This window comes from Apodemus sylvaticus, chromosome 1, assembly GCF_947179515.1.
Source record: "Apodemus sylvaticus chromosome 1, mApoSyl1.1, whole genome shotgun sequence".
In the NCBI taxonomy this organism is placed as follows: domain Eukaryota; kingdom Metazoa; phylum Chordata; class Mammalia; order Rodentia; family Muridae; genus Apodemus; species Apodemus sylvaticus.
Window position 1 is genome coordinate 73,308,421 of NC_067472.1, and position 27,138 is coordinate 73,335,558.

Genomic DNA, 27,138 nt, shown 5'->3' on the forward strand with positions numbered 1-27,138 from the left:
GATTTTGCATCCAAACAGTTCCATGGTTGTCTAGTCACTGCCTGTATCATTCTACTTAGGTGCAGCCTATAGAAACCAAGTTTCTTGTGTTGCTTCTGAGCCTGCCAACCAAAACAGCTCCAGGGAACATAGTCACTGGCTAGCTCTGTGACTGGGTATGTGTGTAACTCTTCTGTGCCTCAGTTTCCCACATGTACTTTGAGGATTTGCATACTGACATTGGAGAGTTTACCATTAAGGACAGACAGGTTTATGTGGCCTCCTACACGTGGCTGGCTCTAGTAATCATTTCTTTCTTTCCCTGTTTCTGGTGACATTGAAAACCCTGAGTCTATATGCTCCCCTGGGAATTCTGTGCAGAAGGCCACAGTCACTATGTCCCCAGAGCTATTTCAGTGGGCCAGCTCTGAAGCACAGCTTGAAGCTCCCAGGCTTGTGGGATGGCAGACAGTTACTAGACAGGCTTGAATGGAAGAGCCTGTGTCCCGGTGATTTGAATCACCACCGGAAATAACAAAACCAGTGTTCTAAAAGAGCCCTCACTCCCTCCTCCACCCCATGTAGACACACTGGACTCAGAAAAAAGAAAATTGTCTGTTATGTCACATAGACCTTTGGAGTCTTTTGTGCACATGGAGATCACTGGCTGAGAACTGCAGGGTGAACATGTTTGAAGCCCCTTACCCACTATGAAGCCCCTTACCCACTATGCCTTTGTGGAGCAAACCTGAGTTATGTCACGACTGTTGGCGAGACAGACATCTGGCTCGGTTTGGCTGGGTCAGAGCTAGAACAGATGGACAGCCCCACCCACCCACCTGTCCCTGCTGTCAGAGACTGGCTCTAGGCATCATCACTGTTGCTAGGGTGTCTCTAGTCCCTAAGCCAAGGTGTGTTTTTTACAGGTTGTCTGGCACCAGGTGGGTGTTTTAGGACTGTTCCGGTAACGAGGCTGAACAGTTCTGGAATGACAAGGTGATTATGTCTCTGGAAGACCCTGGAGTCTTTACTGTGGAGTTAGCTAGAAGCTCCTGAGCTCTGGGTTGTGTGGTCCTCATATTCGTGGCCCCAGCAAATGCAGGCTTGAGTGTTGTGCAAGAGGCTGATACAATGTGATAGACAGGTACTGTGGTGGTAGGGGAAAGGGTGGGCGGGCTTCTAATGGGAGAAAACCTATGATGAATGAATCTTTAAGATTGACTGCCTGGCTTCTCTGGAGGCTGATAAAGCCTGTGCCAGTTTTTAACAGTTGCTGAAAACTAGACACTGAGCAGCCGCAAAAGACAGAAGGAAGTGATGGTGACAGATTTTTGTTTAAGAGAAATTAATCTCAGATCCTATGTCTCAGAAAGTGTTAAAACCGAAAGGGGCAGTCCCTGGGCCATGGCTTCTGTCTGGTAAAGCTAAAGCCCAGAGAGAGGCCACGGCTCATAAGGGTGACCGGCCAGGGTTTGAGTCTGGTTTGAGAGCTGTGGGGAGTTCTGCTCAGGACTTTCCCTGCCCAGCAGATCTCGGCCATGCTGGTAGGGTGTTTAGGCTGTCGGAGTTTGAAACGGCTTTTCAAGGAAGCTCCTGGTTGTTGCTCAGCCTCAAGAGCATTGCTACCACATGGCTAATCCAGTACAACCCAGCCTGTCTACCTGCGCCTGCAGGAGTGACAAGGAACTTACTTGTACAGGTGGTCTCCTGAACTGCCTGCTCTGCAAGGTCATTTTTGTGTTCTGTGGTCCTCGGGTGTGTCAGGGCATCTACCTCCTCCTCTTCCTCCTCTTTCCACCAGCACCTGGTACAGTTTTTTGTTTTTTGTTTTTTTGTTTTGTTTGTTTTTGTTTTCCATGGCACCTTCTCTGTGCAGGACACGTGCTACCAGACCAGCCAGCATCCCCTCATCCCTTCTTTCTCTGGGCGTAAGCTTGCAGAGCATCAGCTTTGAATGCAGGTGGAAAGTGAGATGGTGTGAGACTCAGTGCCTCTGCTAACAAGGGATTTGGAGAAGGCAGCTTGAAAGTGGCCCTCTTTGGTCGAGCCTTCCTCTCCTCCTTATACACAGCCCCTGGGAGACTGAAAAGCTGATCTTTAGGTTCTTAAAGGGGCCAGGAAAGGAAGGAACCATGGGCCCAGATGAGCTGCTGGACCACTTGAGGCTAAGCCAGATGATGGGCTGACGTCTGTGGAGGTGCAGATGGTGAAGGTGGGGTGCCAGGCCCTTGAGTCTCTTACTCTATCTGTCTCTTAGGATAAGCTGCACGTTCTTGGGAAGCAAAGAACCAGGCTGCGCCTCTTTTCTCTATCGAAGGCAGGCCTGGACGCGGGTGCTTATAGGTTTGTACTGCCTGGTTGATAACTCCAGAGAGCGTGGGTTCACCTGGGCTCTGACTATGCTCACCGTCATCTTCAAGATATGCTAGGGGTTTCCCACCATGAATGGTTCTCTAGGAGTTCCGAGGGGTCCCCTGTGGGTTTCTCCCTGTCACAACATTCTTCCTAGCTTCCTTCAGATACTTAGGGACAAACATGCCACCTGTCTCTTCCTGGAATTCACGTCCTCACATTGTATGTAGGTGGGGAAGTCGAACATCTAGACATAGGTTTCTAGAAGAGTAGAAAGCAGGTAGCACTGGGGCAAGGCCCTGCCTAGTAATGCAAAAGCTGTGTTTTACATCCGGGAGCTTGCTGTGTGCCAGGTAGAGGTTGTGCATTTTCTGTATAGTACCTCTTCAAATTCAGGCTGGAGGGCAACAATGGCTTTACTCTCATATTACACATGAAAATCTAAGTCTCAGGATGGTTCAGTTTATTGTGTGAGTTCATAGAGTTGGTAACAATTGAGCTGGACTAAAGGGTGGGTCTGCTTACTTTGAGGTCTGGCTTAACGCTTTGACCTCACAGAAACCGTTTTTCCTGTGTTCTACCTCTCTACTAAATTGAGGCTCTGGGTATCAGGCTAGGGTACAAGAGAGAGAGGAGGGTCGTTTGCTATGGAGATGGGATCTTTGTAAGAATGCTGATTTCCCACAGATATGGGTCATGAAATGATAGCTTTTTCTATGGACTCTTTCTATGATGTGATGCATATAAAACGTCATTGTTACTATCAAAAACAATGTTGATGGTGAAATTATTCTACAGCCAAGTGTGTAATTTATAAAACCTCCTGTTCTATGCAAGGTATGGTGGTGCATACCTTTGATCCCAGGATGCCATAGGGAGATCTCTGTAGATCCAAGGCCAGCCTGGCCCACATAGGGAGTTCCAGGGCAGCCAGGACTATATTGTGAGGCCCTTGTTGTATCCCTCCCATATCTAAACAGTAACAACAGGTGAACAACTCAAAAATAGCTTCAGGAAGTCCCTGAAACTGACCAGATCCAGTAGGCCCCTCCCTGCCAAAATAAAAGCAATTAAAGCTGGGAGTTGTCTCAGATGGAAGGAGACTGAACTCCAAGAATATTCTCAGACAAGACAAGCTGAAAAGAAGACTCTGAGACCAGACCAGGTGCTTGAAAGACACAGAAACCAGCCTAGTTGCCTGCATGACATTTAGACCAATGGAGGCACCTGGAAAGGACACTCTGTGCCTGCTGAGCAGCTTGTAGGCTGTTCAGGCTTCCCAGCTTTTGTGATCTGTCACCCATGCTGAGGTGGGCCTTGTCGATGCAGCTGTTTTTGAGTCATTTCTGCTCTTGTAAGTAACCCCTCACCCATACTCTTATAAGCAACCCCAGTAAAACCCATTTGTCTACCAAGCAGACCTTTGGCAGTATCTGCCCTTTGATCTACCATGGGTTCATTATCTGGAGTGAGTAGGTGTTCGTCTCCCTAGGAAAAGTCTTGTCACACAGCAGACACTATCTCAAAAGAACGAAATAAAACTCCCATGGTACATATGATACACTCTTGGTGCCAGACAGGAAGAGCCTGCTGACCATGGTAAAGGGATACTTGCAGAGGAAGCATTGATAAGAGGCTCCAGGCATCAGGAAAGATGAAATTTGGCAAGGAACCTATCAAGGTCAGATTACAGCATGGGCTTGCTAGGGGAAGAGGACATGGGGAGAAATGACACTAACAGCACAGAGGGAAGGGGGTCAGTTGTTCAGATAACTGGAACAAAGCAGTCATGGCTATCAGAAACACAAATTTGCTTGAAGAGAGTGTGGTGTGTTGGGGTGGCTGTGGTCTAATCTCGGAAGAACTCCCTTCTGGCTTCCATCATTACAGCCCGGTGTTCTCTGCTTCTGGTGCCAGGGGAGAGAGACTTTCAGAGTAAGGGGTGGACTCCACAACTAGCTGCATCCCCGGTGAGTTGCTTTGGCCTGTGTCGGCCCCTCATAAGCGTTTCATGCCCTCTGTGAAGCTCATTACACAGTTGCTGCAGCTGGTATTTGTAGCTCCGATGGCTCACAACCCATAGCAGAGGATATTGGTTAGCTTTGACTGTGTGGTGACTAACTAGAACATCATCTCTGGAGGGGCAGCTGGGTCAGCTGGGTCCCAGCTCCTCCATGTTAGCCTCAGCTTTCCTTCACGTGTCTGTCATCCTTCGATTGGGCCAGCCATGTTCTCGTGATAACAGCAACAATGGCTGTGGGTTGAGTAGACACGCCCTGTCCCTCTTCACTTGGGTTTGAGACCCACCGGCAGGTAGATCTCTTCTATCTCATTCTGTTGGCCAAAGCAGGTCACCTGACTCAAACTGGAGAGTGAAAAAATAGTCTGTCTACTCCTTTATTGTAAAGTCAAAATGATTCACAGGCAAGAGTGTGACTATAGGGAGGAATAATGAATACGACCAGTAATGCAATCTATCCTAAATAGTATTTATGAATAATAATTAGCATTCGAAATACTGTATGCCAGCACTATGTGTATGCAATACTAACTAACATTTATTCAGTGTTTACAATGGATTACCCTCATAAGTTTGCTATGTGTGTTAGCTTACTTGATACTGATTGCAGTGGTAGGCTATAGGTTTTTGGATTGTTCTCACTTCTTATTCAAGGAAACAGATAGGAGAAAGGTGTAATGTCTTGTCAAGGTCAAATCCAAGCAATTTGGCCACGACATTCAGGCTCTTAACTCCCGAGCTGTGGGTGATCTATGCTTGCCTGTGCACCATTTGAGAACACAAAGGCCCAGATAAGTCACTTGTCTGAAGTCCCTTGGTAGATAAGAGCTTGGAATGCTGACTGCCCCTGATCCGCTATGTGCCTCCTACCAGCTAGAGGACAAGGAATGTCAAGGTGAGGAGCGACTGTTAATTGACTGGAAAGCCTCAGGTATAAGATTGACACTGGAATCTGGGAGATGGCTTAATTGGTAAAGCTCTTACTGTATAAAATAAGGCCCTGTGCTCACACCCCTAGCATTCATGTGGAGGGTCCCTGGGGCTTGTGGGCCAGCCAGTCTAGCTAAATTGGTATGCCCCAGGTCTCACTGAGAGATGTTGTCTCGAAAAATAATGAGGAGACCTATTGATGGAGATCATTTGATGTGAACCTCTTGCTCTTACGTGAGTGTATGTGAGTGCACATGTGCATCCGTACAAACATACACCACACACACACACATACACACACACACACAAACACACACACACACACACACACACAGAGAAAGAGAGAGAGAGAGAGACTGATGCTGCTCATTGCTTGTGCAGAACTCGTTAGCTTTCTTCTCGGTCTCAGCCGTCTCTTTATGATACCTTTGAGCTGAGTCAAAACATTCCTTCCTCTACTTTCTGATTAATATTTCTTGACAAAAGGAGTATGTTCATATACATAACCCAAGGAGAGATGTCAGCATTTAGACATACTAACCGGAAGAAGGCTTTGTGTTTTTAGTAAAGGTTAATTAAGACCCATCAAAAAATTTCCCCTTAAAACATAAAAGTGAAATCGTGTAATTAGCTATTTTCCCCTCCCCCCCAGGGCATACATGAATGTTTCAGCTAAATGAAGCTATTTATTGAAGTCCATCCAGATTTCCTTTGAAGTTTCATACATCTTTCTTCTGCTCTATCAGCTTCTAGCTACAATAATTTAATAAGTTTTTCCTAGGGTGAAATTGGATGCCCTTTATCGATCTTTTACTGAGGGGCATTCAATTACTTAATCTAAAGTGGTATTTCTGGGTCTCTCAATTACAATTTTGTTATAAATGGTTTGCTAATGATGCCTGGGGTACATAGGTTAATAGGGGGCATCTAAGCAAAGGCTGGGTAATTGAATGCCTTCTATTGGGGGACCAGTTATCTGATCTCTCACAGTGGCACTGGGTTCCCACAGTTTTGGTCTGCATTTACCAGGTACAGCGTGGAGCCTTGGCTGGGAGGCGGCAGGGCTGTAATGTATCCCTGAGCACCTTGGTTTCCTTCGTGAGTGGGCACCAGAGGTCCTGTCTAACCCAAGCTGACTGGCACGAAGCACCGGCATTCCAGCCAGGGGAAGTACAAGGTGGATGCATTACCTGCTTTGGAGGGAGGAACACTTGAGTGTTAAGTTTCTGAGTGGCTGTCCCTGGGATCATCTGCAGTGTATGGGAAAAGCTAGTTAACAGGCACGATAGCAATCCATTCTCCTTCTAGTATAGCCAACGTGAATTGGATTTTTTTTTTCACTAGCTGTGTTATTTAATAGCTACACAGCTTAGGCAGAGTCTTGGGTAAGAATATGTAGCATGCTTCTTTTTATGCACTTGGGCCAATATCACCCTTGACACTAGCTTTCAAGGCTCTATAGAATCTAATCTCTGCCTTAGCCCCATGTGGTCGATAGCGGCTCCAAACCAGCACGAGTCCCCGAGGATCTGCCCACAGGTGGTTCCCTGTGGCTTTGATTTCCCACATAGCCTCCCCTCTCTTGCTTCCCTCATCTCCATGAAACTGTTTCTTTCATGTCACTCTCTGCTCACTGTGCCTATAAGACAGGCTCCACCTGGCCGAGAATAGGTCCCCAGGGGGACCTTTGCCTATGTCTGGACCTGGTTTTGCTTACCCTATCTCAGGGGACGGGTACCCCTAGCATCTAGTGGTGGAGGCCAGGGGCAGTGCTGACTGACCTTGCATGTCCTACAGTTCAGGGACAGCCTGTGCTGTGAGGAATTATCCAGCCAGGCCCTGCATCGTGACAATGAACAGTGGTGTCTAATGGTTTCACTGTTTGGGACATTTGTCACCTGAGGTTATCTTGTATACTTGTGATGTCTTTACAGACTGATGCCCCTGCAGGACTCCTGGCCAACATGGAATAAAAGCCAGCTCAGGCGGAAAGTCCTCTGTCATGGGCCTCTCTGCTCCTTTCTGGTCCGTCTAGAGACTGGCGTGTCCAGAGGCAACGGAGGTTCACAGTCTGCACTTAAGGGGCACCATCGACCTCATCACCTCTGTCATGGGATGGGTCTTAATATCGTATTGAGATGTACTTCACATGTGCTGGAGTGCCTGTATGGTTTGGGGGTTGTGAAGACAGTTTATACCTTTTTCTTAAAGAAAACTCTTTCCCTTTCCTCTAAAGTATTACCAGTACAAACCACTTCAACTTCTTGACACCTGGCCTGGAGTTTTGCTGTTTAAGGCCAACACCAAATGCCTGGAGTCTGAGGGCGCATTCCCAAGAGACTGCTCCATTTTAGGTCCCAGCAGGAGTGTTGCCAACACCCACACTGGGTCTGAACTGGCTGCAGAGGCAAAGGTTCCCAGGGTTTCCTGAGTGCTTTCAGGAAGCTCCCGGGAGGAATAAACCATGCTCCAGAAGGGCCCTAATAGCAGCTTATCGCAAGATTTGATCAGGACTGGCCAGCAGTCAGGCATAGGGAGGAATACCCACAATTCTCCTGGCTTCACCCAGCTCTGTGTGCTCATCAGCCCTGAAGCCCTTAGCTCCCAGGGATTTTGAGTTTGGCAGAGGTCTCCCAACATAGGGGAGATGGCTTATATGAGGCTGTTCCAGGGCTCTGGTCTCTTCTTCATCGTACCAGAGAGTTTACGTTTTAACCAGGGCTTGGTCATTTTTAAAGAGCAGCCCCCATCCTGAAGCTCCTAGTGCCTCCTGGCTCCACTAAAGGCCACTCCATTAAATAACCTCAGGTGTGGTTGAGAGGGGCAGCTCCTAATACCCAAGAAAGATTCCAAGTGGTGTGCTGGGTGTCTTGGGGGTGCTGGGGGTGGGGTGGGGTGCTGGGGGTGGGGGGTATGAGGCTGAATACCAACTGTACGAGTCCGTGCACACAAATCTATATGAACATTTTATATTGTCCCCACCCTATGATGTGCCAGTGTACAGTCAACCTTCAGAAAGTATGTGCTGAACTAGTGAATGAATGAATGAATGAAATGAAGTGAGGACACACTGCATTAGAGGGATTTTGAAGTATCCTTTTTTTTTTTTAAATGAGTAAAAAACCCATCTTGGAGTGGTTTGTCTAACTGGAGGCACAACTGCTATGTAGAGGAATGCTGGGCGTGTTTGAGCCTGTCTTCCATCCCATCCACTCCCATTAAGAGTGTCAGCCTTCCCCAGTCCCAGGGTTTATTTACTTTGCTTGAAATAAGATAGCTTAGCTCTTGTCTAGGAATGTTCTGCCCATTCTGTTGGGTTCAGATGTTGTACATTATTTTTCTGTGGCTTTCGAAGTCCTTGTCCCCCCCATTCATTCTTAAGAAAACAAAAACAAAAACAAAAATAACTAACAGTAAGACAGAAGGGTGTGAGCACCCTCCTGCTGGGTACCTGCCTGGAGCCTCATCCTAACTCCACCTTGGCCTTGTCTTTGACAAGTGGATTTTAAAAAAACGTGTTTTCTTGCTTCAGGGGTGGAGTTTTCCAGGGGGGCGGGGATTGTGCCCTTTTGTTTCTTTAATTTGGAAGAATTGTTTGTAGTGGGTCAGGGGTGATGGAGCAAGCTGGAAGCAGAGACTCCTGGCATGCTCCACAAGCTGCCCTCAGGGAGGAGAGAGACCCAGCTTGGTCCCAGCGAGTCTCCTCCATGTGCCTCAAGCCTGCTTCTCCCGCTGTCCCAGGCTCTGCCTGACTCTTAGCCCTCAGACCAGCACTTCTCAATCTGGCCTCCTGGGTTTAGTGATAATTCCTTCAACAACTCTGTAAAAATCTCTCTCTCTCTCTCTCTCTCTCTCTCTCTCTGTGTGTGTGTGTGTGTGTATATGTGTGTGTGTGTGTGTGTGTGTGAGTCTTGGGTACATATAATTGTACATATGTGGAGATCAGATGATCTCAAATGCCAGTACTGGTCTCCTACCTTCTTTGAGGCAGAGTCTTTCTTGTTCACTGCTACATATACTAGGCTAACTAGCCCACAAACGTCTGGCAATTCCGCCTCTGCCTCATTTCTTCCAGAAAACAAAGTGAGTTAGGGTACTTCTGGGTACCGGAGATCTGAACTCAGGTCGTCATGCTTATGTAACAGATGCTTTAGCCGCCAAGACATCCGTCTCCCAGTCCTGTACAATGCAACTTGTGTTCATTATATCCTCGGCTGTGGATTCACAAAGTTCATTCTTATCTGACTGATCCACAAAATGCCGCTGTAATGAACTGTATTGAATTTATCCAGTGCACCTGTCCTCAACATATTTAAGTACAAATGTTGGCAGTGTGCAGATTACTTTGTGGGTGGAAGAAGCACCACTTGGCTAATTCTTTGCCAGTGTATTTCAAGAAAACATGGGTTTCCGATCCAAATGACAGGAAGGTTTCTACCGTACCATACGGTTGTGACTTTAGATCTCTGGCCAATATATAGAGTGTGTAATAAAGGCTTAGTTAAGGCCACTTCTCTGAGGGCAGAGAGTTGTTTGAGGTGTATATGAGGACGGTGGGATGGGAGTCCACCACCCTTGGGTAATTAATTGTCAACCTAAGGAAAAAGAATCTAGCTTAGGGTCTCTCTTCTGGAACTTCATATCACATGCTTTTAGAACTCACCAACAATGAAAGATTGTAATGTGGCCAGCGATGACGCTGTTGTCTGTGGTGTGTCCATTTCCTGGGTCATTAAACACATGTCAGGCCTATGAAAACCCTTTACATGCATTAATTCTGTGTCTTAAGAAAAGTTACAGAGAAGTACTGTTCTTATTCTAGTTTTACTGGTCCTTGAGGAAATTTGAACTCAGACAGGTTGATGAGCTTAAGGTCACACCACCCATGGTTGTGTGTTTGTGGCAGCTAGAAACCATGTCACGCTCTTTCATTAGTTCATCCATTTCCCTTTAATGACATCCCCAAAGAAGTGTCATTTGGGAAAAAAAATGCATTTTGGAGCCATGGCATTATGTTAATGGATTTTTAAGAATCGTGTCTTTCCAGGGATGAGGAAAGTGAGAAATGAGTTCAGGGTCTGTGGCGTCCCGTGGCTCGGGGGATATTGTACATCGCCTTTAATTGCTTAATAACTTAAAGGCAGACGGTTTGTTTTTTTTTTTTTTCAAATGTGATACACTTGACTGAAGAAGAGAATCATTTCATTGTTGCTAAATTTTCATTAACTTTTGCTTCCTAAGCTGTAGCTGAGGGATGGCAGAAGCTGTGAAGAGACAGCCTGGGTCCCGGGGCTTCCCTCCCACTTCCCATCACCCTCCTTATTGCTCTTCAGACTTTGCACTGAGTTAAAAAATGGTGCTTTGATTCATCTCTCAAACTCGAAGTCATTGATGGTCTTGGTTCTCTTTGTTTCCTCCTTGTTTCTTTCTGTCTTTCCTTCCTTCCTTCCTTCCTTCCTTCCTTCCTTCCTTCCTTCCTTCCTTCCTTCCTTCCTTCCTTCCTTCCTTCCTTCCTTCCGCTGGACAAAAGCTAAAGTTATGTGGGAAGAGAAACCTCAACTGAGAAACTCTTCCATCAGATTGGCCTGCAGGCTTGTCTTTAGAGGAGTTTCTGACAAAGCCCAGCTCATTGTGGGTGGCACCACTCCTCAGCTCTTGGCCCTGGGTTCTGTAAGAAAGCAGGCTGAGCAAGCCATGAGGAACAGGCAGGTACGCAGTGTTTCTCCATGGTCTCTGCTTCAGTCCTCCAGGTTCCTGCCTTGACTTCCTGCCCTGACTTCTTTTCAGTGAGGGACTGTGATGTGGAAGTGTGAGACGAAATAATCCTTGCCTCCCCAAGTTGCTTTTGGTCATGGTATTTTAACATAGCAGCAGAAACCTAACTAAGATACTGACTGTTCATGAATCTGACTGTAGTTATATAATCTTAAGACTCTGGGATGCCATAGCTCAGATATGTGAAAGCAGAGGCCCTGGAGGGTACTTGGGTTATACAAAGGCTGGTGTTGGGGGGTCACATTTGGTGACAGAACAGGGACCCCAAACCCAAGTACAAAGACCCCAAATACCTCCTTTTATCTTATAGGATCTGTGACCTGTTTATGAACAAGTAAGTGTGACTGAAATGGAGAGGCGGAAGAGGGAGATAAGCACCTGGTTTCCTCTGGAAGCAACTCCTTTGCTATCGTAATTACCACAGATTGCAACAAAACTCATCTTTCTTTATGTTTAGGTCACCTACCATTAGTACGAATCTGCTCCCCGAGAAGAGGAAATATTCTGAAGGCATGCCAGTCCACCTGTCAACGAGGAACCCATAATGTCTTCTCATCTCCAGTGTGGCTCCACGCTCTCTACTGATGCCATTCCAACTTTCTTTGGTGCCATGGGAAAAACCTGAAGCACGAGCAGAGTCACCTCCAAATCTGTGGTCACTTCATTGTTGCATGGCGGTACAGAACAGACTATTAGAATTTGCTCTAGTGTGTTGCCCTTCGTATCCGAACCAAAGAGCGTGCCTCGTTCTCTAGTGAATTGCTGTCTGTTCTCTTCCTTATTCATACCTGTTGCTCGTGCCTTCCTACTCTCTTCTGACATCACGGGATACCCTTAAAGTTTCTCAGCAGACTCCTCGAGGGCTGGCTCATGGCTCTCTAAGCCAGCTGTGCAAGGACTCTACCATGAGGCACTGCATTAATTGCTGCATCCAGCTGTTCCCCGAAGACACACACACACAGCAAGTTGCCTGCCAAGGAGGCCCCCATCACAGTCATCAGGCGTGCCCCACTTGCAAAGGAGAAAACAAGATTCTGTTTCGTGTGGACAGCAAACAGATGAACTTGCTTGCTGTTCTCGAAGTGAGGACGGAGGGCCATGAAAACTGGGGTGGGTTTTTGCGCTTCAGGAAGGGGAAGCGATGTAGCCTGGTCTTTGGATTGGTAATAATGACCCTGGTGATGGCTTCGTACATCCTTTCTGGAGCTCATCAGGAACTTCTGATCTCCTCTCCCTTCCATTATGGGGGCTTTCCCAGCAACCCCAGTGTGACGGACAATGAGAGCCCCAGTGATGTGAAAGAGCACCACTACCAGCCTTCTGCAAATAACATCTCCTATGTCAAGGACTATCCGAGCATTAAACTGGTTATCGACAGCATCGCTGCCAGGATTGAGTTCACAACCAGGCAGCTCCCGGACTTACAAGATCTCAAGAGACAAGAGCTACACGTGAGTAGCCTCCTGTCTGTCTTGATGATTGACTTCTAAAGAATGAATGCTTCCTTCCTTACCACCATCTTTGGGAACACAGGTGGAACATGACAGGCATTTCCTGGATGTCTTGCTGCAAGAATAATTCGGCAACCTCCGGGATGAGAAAGCATGGTGTGCTCATGCTGTGGAAATGCCAGGGAGGGAATTTGCTGTCCCAAATGGCTTTAGAGATGTTTAAAGATGATCCCTCCTCATCACTGCCCATGGGGCCCTTCTTATCTGGAGTGGGGTCATGGTGGTTCAAGTTGCTTTTGTAGATCACCGGTACTTAGGGTTTTTTGTTTTCTTTTTTTTTTTTAAGATTTATTTTTAGCCATATGTATGTATGTATGCCTATGTAGGGGTATGTGCCTGTGAGAGCAGTTGCCCTTGGAAGCCAGATGGAAGCCTCATCCCCTGGAGCTGGAGTTCCAAGTGGTTGTGAGCTGCCTGACGTGGGTGCAGGGAACACATCTGATCTTGTGGAAGAGCAGTATACACTATTAACTACTGAGCTACCTCTCTAGCCCCTTCATTTAGATTGTGTTGCTGTTGTCATTTGAGACAGAGTCTCTCTCTATAGCCTAACCTGTCCTGGAACTCACTCTGTAGACCATGCTGGCCTTGAACTCACAGAGACCCCCCTGCCTCTTCCTCCCAAGTGCAGGGATTACAGGCGTGGGTCACCACTCCTAGTTTAGAATGTCTCTGCTCATTGCTGTCTTCTCTTGTGTCTGTCTTCTTTTTCCTTTGATTGCAGATGTTTTCTGTAATCCCCAGTAAATTCCTTCCGACTAGCAAGAGCCCTTGTTGGTACGAGGAATTCTCCGGCAGAAACACCACAGACCCCTACCTGACCAATTCCTACGTGCTCTATTCCAAGCGGTTCCGCTCTACCTTTGACACGCTGCGAAAGGCTTTCTGGGGCCACCTGTCCCACGTGCGTGGCAAGCACTTCCGCCTGCGCTGCCTGCCCCACTTCTACATCATTGGGCAGCCCAAGTGTGGAACCACTGACCTCTATGACCGACTTCGGCTGCATCCGGAAGTGAAATTCTCAGCCATCAAGGAGCCCCACTGGTGGACCCGGAAGCGCTTTGGTGAGTGTTGGCTCTCCTGCTTTTCCCAGTCATTCTGTGGATGCATATTTTGGCTGGTGAGGGCACTGTGTGAGAGTCTGTGGAGAAAGGCAGGGTAAGATTGGAGAGATGATATATTGAGATTCAGAGGCGTGACACCTGCCATTAGACAGCTATGTTATTACTCTGTTTTGTAGTATAACAGCAAAACACCAGTGTTTATTTAGTTCATGATTCTAGGGGCTAAAGGTTCCAAAAAGTCTGTTGTTGATGTCCTGGTGAGAGGCTGTTGGCTGCGTCACAAGATGGCAGAGAAGGAAAAGGTGACTAGCCACATGTAGCAGAGGCCAAGCTCACGGCGGGGCCTGGCTTTATAATAACCCACAGGAACAAGGTCGCTGCAGAAGAACAGCACTAAGCTCTTCCCAGGCAGCGCTCCCGTCCTCTAATCACTTTCCATTGTGCCCTGCTTTTTAAGGGGTTCCATGACCCTCAGCGTCCCACCCTGGGTACCAGCCTGACCAAGCTTACAGTGCCATGAGCCTCTGGGGCATACCCTCAAACCAAAGCAGCGGTTCATAGGCAAAGACCCACTTGGTGAGCACTGGTTGAATGCTAGCTGTGTGCAGGGCAAGGGGAAGGTGCAGAATGGAAACTTCTGGTGGAGAGAGAGAGAGAGAGAGAGAGAGAGAGAGAGAGAGAGAGAGAGAGAGAGAGAGAGAACATTGAGAGTTATATCCCTAGCTCTTTTAGTTGTCCTGAAGAACTTTAACGCACAACCTTAGAGTTGCCAGAGAATTCCTTGTACCAACAAGGGCTCTTGCTAGTCGGAAAGAATTTACTGGGGATTACAGAAAACACCTGTGATCAAAGGATAAAGAATACAGATCAATATATGCCAGGGACTGGGGCAGCTGGCAGCCAGTCTAGGGCTGTTTTACTGAAGCTACCACACCATTCAGGCCTCGGCTGTATGACCTGCCTCATGTGTTTGTAATGCAGTGGGGATGTGTTCACCCCTGGTCAACAAGGTTCACTGTGAGCCCTGCCCGCCCTGCCCCTCCTTGCAGGCTGGTTTCTGTTCCACCCAGCTCCAGGCACCCTGTGGCCCTCGGTCACTGTTTCCTGCCCTTAACCTTTTCATTCTGCCAGGAGACATTTGGTCACTGAAGCTAATGGGTGATACATGGCCTGTTGTCTGCCAAAGTTTGGGCGGGCCAGGAAGGCAGTTTCCACATAAAAGGATGCAGGTCACTAGAAGAGACTCTTAGACGTTTTTTCTTTAGACTAACTATTCCTGACAAATGTTCAATATCATCCTTTCGATCCTCATTCTGGGACTACATGTGTGTGCTGAAGCAGGCAGGTTACAGCAGCCAAGGTCTAACACATTCGACGTATGTAACACATGCTTTCCCGCTGTGTCCAGTTTTTCTCTAAAGAGAAGCAGCTTTCTCCTGCCAGGAAAGAGGGAAGGACAGGGCACGCCTCTGATGCTAATGTGCAATGTCACCTTGAATCGCTTGTTATTTTGTCCAGAACTGTTCGTGTGCTATTTTGCAGTAACTTTGGTAGCTGTGGTGCTGGTCAGCATATGTTTTGAGATGTTTATGAGCTATTTTAAGGCAGGGAGCAAGTCTCAGGAGTGTGTGGCTTGTGGCAGAGTCTGTGTCCATGGAGGGAACCGACGACATCAGTTCACCACTGCTGCTTGATGGAGTGCATCCCTATAGAGCACCCGTTGGGCACCACCTTGGAGGTGACAGGATGCTGGTTCCTTGCTGCCTTCCTTTCGTCCTCCATATTTGGCACACTACCAAATCCTAGGTGCCACCATTGAGTTCTTGTTTTACTCTCTTTGTGAAAATGTTGAGCAGTTCTCAACTCTAGCCCTCCATGTATCTCTTTTCTACCTCTTGAGTAGGTGTGGCATCTTTTATGCGGACCCTACCCAGTGGCAGTGGTAGTTAGTGTCTTTCTCCCTGAGAGGCATGTACATGTTGAAGCAGGCAGGCATTGACAGACAGCTCTCCATCCCACAGCCATGGGCCCCCTCCAGAATCTTACCTGCATCAAGCCTTTCACTGCTAACATTAGGTCCCCTTGGCCTTTCCATCCTTCTCTGGACTTGCCTTGGGAAGTCCCTATCCTATCTATGCTGTCTTCAGTAGCTTGCTTCTCTGTTCCTGTAGGAATTGTCCGCCTGAGGGACGGTCTGCGAGACCGCTACCCTGTGGAAGATTACCTGGATCTCTTTGACTTGGCGGCACACCAGATCCATCAAGGACTGCAGGCTGCCTCTGCAGAGCAGCCCAGCACGATGAATAAGATCATTATCGGTAGGTATGGCTTCTGGGTAGCTTCAGGGGAGCTGGCAGAAGCAGACTCTTTAGGGTCCTGGTCCATGTTCTGGGGTCAGCTCTGCCTCATCTGCAGAGTGTTTGCAGGTGAGTCCCTTCTCCCTGTGGCTGTCACTGTTAGCCTCAGGTAAAACAGTCACACCATTTATACTGTTACTATGAAGCAGACACATCTAATGAGCTTGCTTGCTCTGTGCAGACTCGAGGATGGCTGAAATGGCTTTTGAAGAGAGTTGCCATTTCTTTGTTTTTCCTTAAATTAGGCAGGTGTGCTTCCCCTCCTCTCACGATGCCCTGACTGAAATTAGCTTCCTCATGAGTTGCTGATTGGATGCCAGGGCTGCAGGAAGGAGGTAGCTTTCCCTCAGCAGAGCTCTGCACCGCCTGGGATGGAGTCTCTGGGTAACCCGAGAGCCTTTGGACATTCAAAGCAGCATGTGCTCCGGACCCTGAGGCAGGAGAATCTTGAGTTTGCGGCTTGCTTGGGCTCATTAGCAAGACCCTGGCTCAACAAAACCAAACCAAGCAAAGCCGAACAAATGAAGCAAACGTCTATCTTGTCTTGGAAAACCAAAAAAAAAAAAAAAAAAAAAAGTAAGCTAGGTGGTGGTAGCAGCTTTGCACGCCTTTGATCCCAGCACTTGGGAGGCAGAGGCAGACAGATCTCTTGAGTTTGAGGGCAGCCTGGTCTACTGAATGAGTTTCAGGACAGCCAAGGACAGACAGACAGACAGACAGACACACACACACACACACACACACACACACACACACAACCCCCATCTCAAAAATTTAGTTGTTTCTATTTAGATATGCATGTTTTGATATACACACAATGAATGATTACTTCAGCTAATCGAATCAGCATATTTGTTCTTCACGGTACCCTCCCTGCCTCCTTTGCATTTTTAAAAATGTGAGCATACCTGAAGCTCCCCTCAGCAAATGACAGCACACAGTGAGGCATTGCCATCTCCAGGCTTGACTGGGCTTTGGATGTTAGACTCATTTCACCCGAAAGAACACTTCATCAGATTCAGCTTGGGATGAGGCATTTATCTCCAACGCCTTCTGAAAAGGAGAAATTGAATCATACATTTCACTTAAATTCGTTCCCCGAGGCAATGATCTATTTTGTGTTCCTGGATCCATTACATTTTGATTCTCTAAATCCAATGACTCTCTCTGTGAATAGGATGGATTGTGACCAGCCGCTTGGCTGAGGACCCTGTGCCTGACTCTGAGGAGATTCTGGCTTTTGCCAAAGCCCAGAGTGATCAGTGGATCAATTTTTTTTTATTGTAAATTCATAAGTAAAAATCTCTGGGATCCAGTGGGAATGTATTCTGCCTACCCTCCCTACAGTATGAATTGGCTGTTAGGTTTGTTTTTTTTTTTTAATTTCAAACTCAGGGGTGCAAATACCCCATTTAATAAGTCTAATTAATATTTTTCTGAGACTCCCATACCATATGCCTCTGGGGAAATCTCAGGATCTATGAAAGAGCTAAAAATATTCTCCACAAAGCCAAGAAACAGACTTAGAAAATGAATGAGAGAGGAAAGCCTTCGTTTGGGTTCCTAATTATAGTCACAGCTATATTTCAAAAAGAACAAGAAATAAAAATGCCATGCTGATATTTACTCCAAGCCGGGCTTGGTGCTGTGCCTTATGAGAACCTCTTGGTGTGACAGGCAGTGTGGAGAAGCAGATGACAAGCTAGCAGCTGGCTCTGCTTGTGTCACCAGCCAGCCCTGTGCCATGTGATAATTTAGGCCTTTGTATTTCATGTGGCCTACAGGTCTGTAAGATGGGATGATTGGAACAGGTCAGGACCCTGCTTCTCCCCCCAGCCCTGGGATGTGACTCAGCCCTTTTCAGATCTGCTTCCTGATGAAGGCCTTGGCAGAGGTCAAAAGGTCACATCACCTTGGGTGATAGACCATTGGTCAGAGGAGGTCCATCCTCTCAGCTGACAGGAGAGATAGTCAGGGGCTCAGGACTGAGGCAGCCGGGTTCTGTGTGGCTGGGGAGGCTGAAAAGTCCTGCTCTACCCGCAAGGTTCCTTGTTTCTGTCCACTCACTTGGTAGCTGATGGCTTCTGGAATTTCTGATGCCCTCTTAGAGGAGGCAGTGTGTGCCGGTCTTGCTTCCCTCATCTGTCCCCGCTGCCCAGACAACGTGGAGACTGGAATTAGACATCAAATAAATGAAAGCTGGGTGGACAGTGAGGTGAGGAGAAGATAGACCAATGCCTGCTTGGTTCTAGAAGCAGCTCCCTTTTGAGATCTGACAGAATTTGTGGTATTTTTTTTCAGACACTCTACTTACAGTTCACAATGCCTACTTCATCTGGAGCAGATTTGCCAAAGGATGTCTGATTGACTTGTCTTTTCTCTCTTTGTTATGTTTAAACAAACAAACAAGCAAACAAACAAATAACCCTAAGGAAAGAGGGCTGGAATGGAAGTGGTCACCTGACATGATCAGAAACCAAGCAGAAGATATAGGGCCCATCGTCTTCACACATGACTATTATGTGCTTACACTGACTAGGAAGGCTCATTTAGCTCAGACTGTCCCTGAATGAGTGGTACTGAGATGTGGTACATGGTCTGTGTCCAGAAATCAAGTGTAGAGCTGACTGGATTGTTCATCCTGGGGGGCTGCGCTGGGGTAGTGGCATGGAAGGGTGGGAGACAGTAGTCCTGTGCCTGGATTCCTGGAGTCCCTTTCCTTGTATGTTTCTGCAGACAGTCACAAAACAAAACAAGAGATTTTGGCTATGAAGATGACTTATTTGCAAGCCCTTGTTATACAAGCATGAGGGCCTGAGTTTGGATTTCTAGCACCATGGGAAAGCTGGGCATGGCGATAGGCTTCTATAATCCCGGTGTTGGGGAAGTAGAGACAGAGGCATGCCAGGGCTTGCTGGAAAGCCTGTCTAGGCAATTGGCAAGTTCTGTACTTGGTAAGAGACCCTGATTCAAAAGGATTGAGCACTCAGGGTCAAAAATATCAACCAGATAGTACACATGGAGTTACCCATGGCTCTAGATGCATAGGTAGCAGAGGATGGCCTTGTTAGACATTAAAGGGAGGAAAGGCCCCTGGGGATCCTGGAAAGGCTCAATGCAGCAGTGTAGGGGAATACCAGGACAGGGAACAAGAAGGGGTTGATTGGGGAACAGGGTGAGGGGAGATGGCTTATGGGACTTTCAGGGAGGGGAACAGGAAAGGGGAAATCATTTGAAATGTAAATAAAGAATATATCTAATAAAACAAAGGGGAGAAAAGATTGAGCAATAAATTCCTTGTTCCCTTATAAAGACATTCCTGTCTTTATAATCGGGTACACATATATGTGCACATAGGGATACAGATGTCATTCCCCCACCCTCCTACACATACACAGCAGCAGCAGCAGCAGCAGCAGCAGCAACAACAACAACAAGTTCAATTATCCAAGAGTGTGTTGTTTAAGTCTGTGTCTTGGCCTCACCTCTCTCCCAAAGCCATACTTCACGTTTCTGTCCTCCTGTTGGTGCAGACTCTGATTAAACAGTGTTGGGCCTGTTCATCCACCCAGCATGAAATACTAGCTGTATAAAGAGCAGAGGGTGAGGTATGGGCAGTGGACAGCTGGCCATTTGTGGAAGCAGGGGCTGCGGCTGAGACCCCCTGGGCTTCTGGCAAAGCCTTCCTCTCATTTGGTCCTAGAGATTGTGCCTGCGACTAAGTGTTATGGTTTCCAAGGAAAGATAGATATGAATTACATCCAGATTTCCATTGAGGGTCAGCTTCCCCAAATGACTCTTTTCTCTTCCTGACACATTTTGAAGGAAACTTTCTAGTAGATTCTCAGTGGGCCCTTAAAATGCCACAGAGCTATGAGCTGACAGCAAAGCTAAATATTGTGAAATTAAAGTCCTATGTGTTAATAAAGGTTGTATTTTTGTTCCTTCTGAGGCAAGAAGCTGGGGGGTGGGGGTGTCTCCAGCAGGGGTGGGGACCAGTTGTCCTTTTATCAGACCCCAGAGTCCCATCTGCCAACAATGGCTGATAGGCTTGCGGGTCATGGCTATTTAAGAGCTAGGCACAGGAGTCAGGCTTGGCCTCTGGCTCACAGTGGGAGCTCAAACTCTATGGCCCAGCATCTGCTCTGTGTCTGTTTGCAGGAGAGGCCAGCGCCTCAACAATGTGGGATAACAATGCCTGGACCTTCTTCTATGACAACAGCACAGACGGCGAGCCTCCTTTCCTGACCCAAGACTTCATCCACGCCTTTCAGCCTGAAGCCAAGCTCATTGTTATGCTCAGGGACCCTGTGGAGAGGTGAGCCAGTCGGGGGTGCCATGTTTTGCAGTTTTGGTGAAATGAAGGGGTTTTTTTGGAGCACAGTGCTTCCATCTCTTTGCAGATAAGCTTTGCCTGTTTAAGAAAAATAATAAACAAGCATAGGTTGTGATGTTACTGCTGCTTCTTACATAAATGTTATTCTTAGGGCAGTCCTGACTGCATTTAAACAAATTGTGGTCTACTCTCCCAGCAGTTTTAACTGTGGTCTGTGGGTGTTAGCCTCTGGGGGGGGGGGGGGATCTAGCCAAGTGATGAAGGATACAAGTGCTGTTAGGTTTTGGGGATATCCTTAGTGTCAGCCGTGTTGGGATTCTCTGTGTGCTCTGACTCCCAGAATTCCTTGATTCTTCAGTTGGTGGGTCTCCCTCAACTCTGAACATGTACCCTGGAAACCAAAGAAGGCGTCTGTGACTGACATATTGCTCTGCGTCTGATAAGGTGGGGCTTGCCCAGGTCTGAATGAGGCAGGGCTGGTGCAGTTGAACAGACAGTACTAGGGTAGTGATGTCATGTGTGCAGGAAAGGGTAGTGATGTCATGTGTGCAGGAAACTGCCAGGTCATTTATGTCACTTAGTCTGCTGTGCCCTCCACATACTGTCACACCAGGAACGAAGGGTCTCCACTCAAGATGGCCAGCCTAGGTCAGAACAGCTCAGCTTCCTCTCTGTCTTGTCCACATCTCTTTCCCATTTATTCTCCCAAGCCATACAATCCAATGTAATCACTTCAGACTCTGATAGCTACCTGACACTCACAGACAATGCCTATAGCCCATTGATCCTCATTTTCCATGTTTTTCTATGGGTTGAACTATGAGCCCTGCTCCAAATAAGATATGCTGAAACCCTGGGTCCTGGTAGCTTTATCTGAATATTAGGCCTTCACAGATGAATTAAGGGATTTAGTGTGTGTCAAGAGACTGAAAGATGTGGCCACAAGCCAAGGTACGCCAAGGATTGGCGCATTTATTGAAAGCTCGGATAGAGGCGTGGAACCTCAGAAGAAGCCAACCCTGTTAACACCTACATTTCACAAATCTAGCTTCCTGAGTGATGGATGAAGAGCTTCCTGTCATGTGACGGTACTGTGTAGCACTTTGTTACCACAGCCCTAGGACATGCCCATTTGATTTCTTCTTTAGACGGCAGGGTTTCCTGGGCCCGACTGTGACAATTGCTGTGCTTGTTGTAAAGGTGTAAAGGAAGTATAATATCAGAAGGTATAAAGGAAGTGGCCAACGTGTGACCTCCCATGCACAGAACTATTAGTTATATGTTCTTGTATATCCTTCCAGACGTCTTTCCCATCAGATACGTGCATGTGCTGTGTGTGTGCATCCTTGAGTCTTGTAAATATGTAGTCTAGCTTCTCTCATGGCTGCCCAAGAGCATAGGCTTGCCTTTCCCATTTGCTGAGCCTGGCTTCCTAGTCCTCCCAAGGCTCCAGAAGAGCTCCAGCTCTTCTTTAGATTACTGGACAGAGAACCATCTCTCCAGACCAGTCTCCTGGGTCCACACCAAGGGGCAACCAATTCATGTTGTTTCCAAGGCGGCCATGTTTTCTTTCTCTTCTAGGCAGGAAGCTGACCCTCTCCTCATGGAGTGGGCTGGGTTCTTCTGGCCTAGAACAGCCTGGCTGGGGTACATTCCTGTGGACAGGATTGTATAACTCTGCAAGAGACAGGCTTGAGGAAACTGACCCTCACCACCCAGTGAGGTATTTTGACAGCTGCTTCTCTCCTCCATCCCTCATGCTACCTCAGCTCAAATTCCCTGGTAGAACATTCTTTCTGATCACTACACACCTCCCTACTGTTCTTCCTGCTGCTTAGGTCTGAGCAAGGTCAGATAGTGCCCAGTTTCAAAGCCTGAGAAGTGAGGCTTCGGCAAGCACTGAGTTGTCTGACTGGATTCTGTGTATACCAGCCCCAGTACCTGTCCACTGGAACTCCCAGGCTGGCTGGAGAGACAGATGTGTTGCCACTGTTTGTCACAGTCCTACCACTAAAGGGGAGAGAGAGGAGAAAGTTACAAGCGCCGAGGACCCCTCAACTGGATAAGCTGTTCCTGGGTTAGGTTTTAAAGGATGGCTAAGAGTTTGCCATTAGGCCAGGATAGAGGGTAATCCAAGGAGAAAACCACCTTAAGTAGAGAAGATATCACAGTTAGAGACATATATCTTCTTGCTGGAGACTGAGCCCATAGTGTCTTTTCCTAGTATTGTACTTCCAGCTCTGAGAACAGAAGTGCCAGGACATTGAGCCCTAGAATATCAGGACAGCCATACTAGCTAGGCTCAGACTCGTGGCAGGAAGTAGGACCGGCTCTGCCTGCTTTCCTGGCTGGCTGTGGACCATCACCCTACAGGAAGTTGGACTGGCTTGCTCTGAGTTTCCTTCTTGCTTTTTTTTTAAGGATCAAATGACCTCTGCCAGAAACTGAAGGTGAAAGCTTTCATCTTTTTTGGTCCTCAGCTTAGCACAAATACGTCATCAGTGAAAGCACTTACTGAGCCCTGGCTGCATGCTAGGTGCTCTGCTGGGTGCTCAGCTGTTGAGTAGCAAGCTACGATAGCGATATTGGTCCAGGGATGCAGGTATCGGCTGTGTCGTGACTGGTTTGATAATTCTGGAGCATGGAGTGGGATGCCTAGAAGGCCTGTGTTAGGTGGGTGACCTGCAGTGTTAGGTAGCTAGCAATGTGACAAGCTGCTCCAACGTGTCACAACTCCTCCTGCCTCAGGGTTTCTGGGGACCAGTGGCTTCATCACTGAGCTTTTTGCTTCAGGGTTGAGGTGTGTGTTAATGTTGGGGTCTTATCCAGAGACTTGGGAGGGAGGCTGATTAGGTCCCACACTCACATGGTTGTGGCAGAACTGGGCTTCTTCAGGGTTGGTGGAGCACAGGCCTCTGTTCTTTTCTGACTCAGCTGGAGGTGTCCCTCAATCCCTGGCTAGTAGGCTTTTCCACCATAGCTAATGATGCCATCAAAGCAGCAAGGGAGGGGTTGGCTAGCAGATCAGTTGTGATCAATTGTGATCAATTGCCAGTGTGTCATCCCAATACAGGTGCCATATTTTTGTGTGCCACAGACAAATCCCCTGGTCCAGCCTGTCTCCTAGGTGCTTATTTCCCACCTGGTGCTTGGAAACCTGGTACCGCACCCGCCTCGCCCTGTAGCACAGAGAAGAATAACTTGAGTCAGCTCCAGCGCCTGCAGGAGGCTGTCACGTGCATGCTCAGTGCTGTGAGTTAGTGAGAGCAGCAGCTGTTTGCTACTTCTTAAACATTACCAAACTTATGCAACTGTGGGGAGTTCGACTTTTGAAACCCACAGCTCATGGCCTATCTGGAGTGGCCAGTTCAGCTCCTTTCCTATCTCAGCCGGAAAGAATGATAAACATTGTGTCTTTAGGCTACTCTGGGAGAAACAAACACCAGAGCCCATGTCCCCATTAGTGAAACTGGCTCCTGGGTCTTTTTGGCTTACTTTAGCTTTTCCCTGGCTTTGCCTTCTGCAGATGGGAGATTCCCTGGGCTGATCCACGCCTGTTGGATTGGTCCAAATTGTTCCTTTAATTCTACTAGTCAGCTGGGGTGGAGGAGGGGCCAGTTTGTAGTTTCAGATTCTCAGTTAGCTTTTGTTTCTGTTAACTGATTGAAGGCAGAGGGGTTGAATGTGCTGGGATTGGAGAAGGCTAATCCTAATGACTTTTAAGTTCCCAGTGGAAGACAGAGGCAGTAAATCCGACCCCCACCCTGGGGAAAGACAGAGGAATAATGAAGAAATCTTGCGGGTAGGGGGAGGTTCGAATGGCAGAGGCAGGCCTTGAATTCATGGTCTAAGTCTCTCTGTAAGAGACTGCAACAATTTAGAGCTAATGGATTCCTAGGCTAAATTGTCCACTTAATTCAAAAGAAGCCATCAACAGACTAGCAGAAATTCCTTCACTTAATCCTTCCCCGGAATGAACCACTCTTTTCTCTCTTGTTTGTGAGAAAAGCTTGCTTTCTCACTCAGGGCTGCTCCCCCAGTCCCTCTGAGGCATGGCTCATGAGGAAGATGTCGACTCCCGTGCCCCTGTCACATTCTTCTTCTGTTCAAGGGACGTTAGGAGAGAGGCCGTGTGTACCATCTATTAAGGCTTTTATATGTCTGCAGTTTTGTTTTTAATTCTGTGTAGTCATAGCGCCATGCCCAGAACTGACCATCCAGAGAAGATTGCTCTCCATATTTCATGATGATGGGTCTACAGGGAAGCAAGGCTGGACTCAATTAAGTAGACTTCCATCTTGACCCTAATCCCTTGGGCCTTGAAGTCTGGAGAGCTGTGTTCTTCATCTGCTTATATAAACTGACTTTTTAGCGACCCTCTGGACTGGGTAAGTAATTCATCTACATATGGACTAGGAAGGGAAGGAGGCGTTAGATGGAGTGCCCATTCCTTTGTAACTGTTCATGCTCTCGGGGAGCAGGCAGTAACAGGGAGGCCAAGCATTTGGATAGGCATGTAGGCTTGACTGAGTCCCTGTAGTCTGCAGAATATGCAGAGGTACGCAGGCAGAGAGCAGCTTCTACCACTGAGTGTGTATACAGATGTGCAAGCTTACGGTGTGCCATAGGGACCCCTCCTGGATACCCAAAGCAGCTTGCCTCCAGATTCTAGCCCTGCCAGTCAAGGCTTTGCCTCTGGAGGCAAGTAACTTAAGCTATCTGTGTATTTCCTCATCAGTGAAATGGGGGAAGTGGGCTGTTATTTAATTAAATGTGTATGCATAACATTCACTCACCAAATGTTACTGAGCACCCTCCATGCACTGGAGTCACTTTGTGCCTGTGACGTGAAGCCATCGCGAAGCCACCCATCTGCTTTGTTGAGTCCATGGCTAGTGGAAGTGTGAGCACAGGCTGATGTGAGGTTGGTGCCCCTGCTCACCTGAGTGCTGAGACACATCCCGCTCAGATCTTGTCTCACCCGGGCTTTGTCAGCGGGTGAGGGTGTGTGTGTGTGTGTGTGATAGACACACACATGAGGTGGATGGCTCTCCTGTTCCTTACCTCTTTGTGATAAGTAAGTAGCCGTCACACCTGGGTCTCACAGAGCCAAGGATTTCTCCCCTATGGTGGCTCCTTCCTAGCAGGGAAACTGGAAGCTGCCATTGTATGAAACCGGATTCAGCAAACCACTCTTCGAGGAGTGTGAAGACAGGACAGGTAAAGCAAGGGTGGGTCCCTGATGCATCCCACAGTGGCATCAGCTGACTTCATGGTTTGTTTGGTGGTGGGGAGGGGCGGAGGCTGTGATCATCTTCAGCATTGTCCCTGGTTGGGGAAGTTCTCATCCATTAGCCATTGGATGTGAATTCTTTGTGGATGAGGTACATCAGGTGAAGTGTGTGTGTGTCTGTGTCTGTGTGTGTGTGTGTGTGTGTGTGTGTGTGTATTAAGAAAGGAGGAGCGATTTCTGGCTTTGCAAATTTTGTGCCATCAGTAAAGATGAGATGGGGGACCAAGCCTAGAACGGCGGCCTTGCTCCCCTGTTTAGCATCCAAGAGAGCAAAGTCTCAACTAGGGAAGGGGCTGGCCCAGGGAAGCCTCCCAGTGACTGTGGATGCAGATCTTTGATCTGAGGTAGGGATGACTTGCTGCTAAAACCTTCCTCCCATCTCGGCCTCTCCTGGCCTGGGAGCATTGGCTTCAGACCACTGAGGAGAGAAGAGCCATTTGCAGCAGCCATGCCATAGCACAGCCCGTGTCTTTGTTGGGATGCTGTGTGAAGACTGTCGGGGGCGACCACCAGATGAGGGGCTATCACTTGTTATTGGAAGACAGACTTTGGGACTTGAATCCTTCAGCTTCCAAACTTTATTTTGAGGGTACATGTACGGGGATTCCCACAGAGACTGTTTGCAAACGGCAATTCAGTGGGGGCAGTGGAGGAAGCACTGTGGGGCAGGAAAAGCATTTCTCTACCTGCTGAGATGGGAATGGGTGGGTGTACTGGTGGGCTGGCATCTGGGAATGGACTCTCTGTCGTTTGGGGGACTGTGCAGACTTGTCACACATGATTCCAGTGCTGTGTTGTAGGAAAGGTTAGTGCATGTCAACCATTGACTAACTCTGGCATGGTAGCCACTCATTCAAAATAGGGGTCCTAAACCTCAGACCTAGGCTGTCTTGGAGCCTCCTGATTTTGATAGGAAGGGTCATGTCAGAAGTCACTCAATCCAGCTCACAGGCACACACCAAATCACAGCCTTCAATGTCAGGCTCAGATACCAGGCTTCACCTGGGAGGGAAATTTCCTTACAGTGGCTGCTCCAAGCTTGAGTTCTCCATGTTTGACACCTATGCAGAAACTCTGTCTGCCAGCAGGATCACAAATGGGTAGTAATGAGAGGTCTTGTGTAAGCTCTGGGTCACAGCGATGCCAGGAATTCTTGTAATGTCACCAGAGGATTTGTCCCCATTCCATGAACTCTGATGTGATAGACACACTGGAAGATGCAGAGGTAGACACAAAACCCACCTCTGCTCAAGAAACCTCTGACCCCATGGTGGGTGGGGAAAGGAACCCCCTCTTCAGTGTCCCAGCCAATAAGGAGCCTTGTATCATTTAGATATGGTGCATCTCTTACCTAGATGTTCTTAACTGGATAACATGTGTGTTCTTTGTGTCACCTGTCTGGCCTAAAGTAACCCTAGATGTTTCTCCAGCCCAGCCTGGCCTGGCCTATCTCATCATAACTCTTGATGAATAGTCACGGTTTGTAATTCTGGAAGACCGAAGAGCTTCTTTGAAGTTACA

At 47.8% G+C, this 27,138-nt stretch overlaps 1 protein-coding gene across 3 annotated transcripts in view; it reads left to right on the forward strand.

Moving 5' to 3' along the window:
* Positions 1-27,138, forward strand: part of Chst15 (carbohydrate sulfotransferase 15) — an 80,374-nt gene that overhangs the window by 34,406 nt on the left and 18,830 nt on the right. For 2 of the 3 annotated variants that reach the window (XM_052196828.1, XM_052196835.1), the window contains exons 2-5: positions 11,514-12,507; positions 13,292-13,631; positions 15,803-15,949; positions 20,150-20,306. In XM_052196828.1, coding sequence (XP_052052788.1) covers positions 11,962-12,507; positions 13,292-13,631; positions 15,803-15,949; positions 20,150-20,306 — 1,190 coding nt within the window. In that variant the 5' untranslated portion in view covers positions 11,514-11,961. Of the gene's footprint in view, positions 1-4,183; positions 4,302-11,513; positions 12,508-13,291; positions 13,632-15,802; positions 15,950-20,149; positions 20,307-27,138 lie in introns of those variants that run through there. The other variant, XM_052196843.1, reaches the window with a different exon arrangement.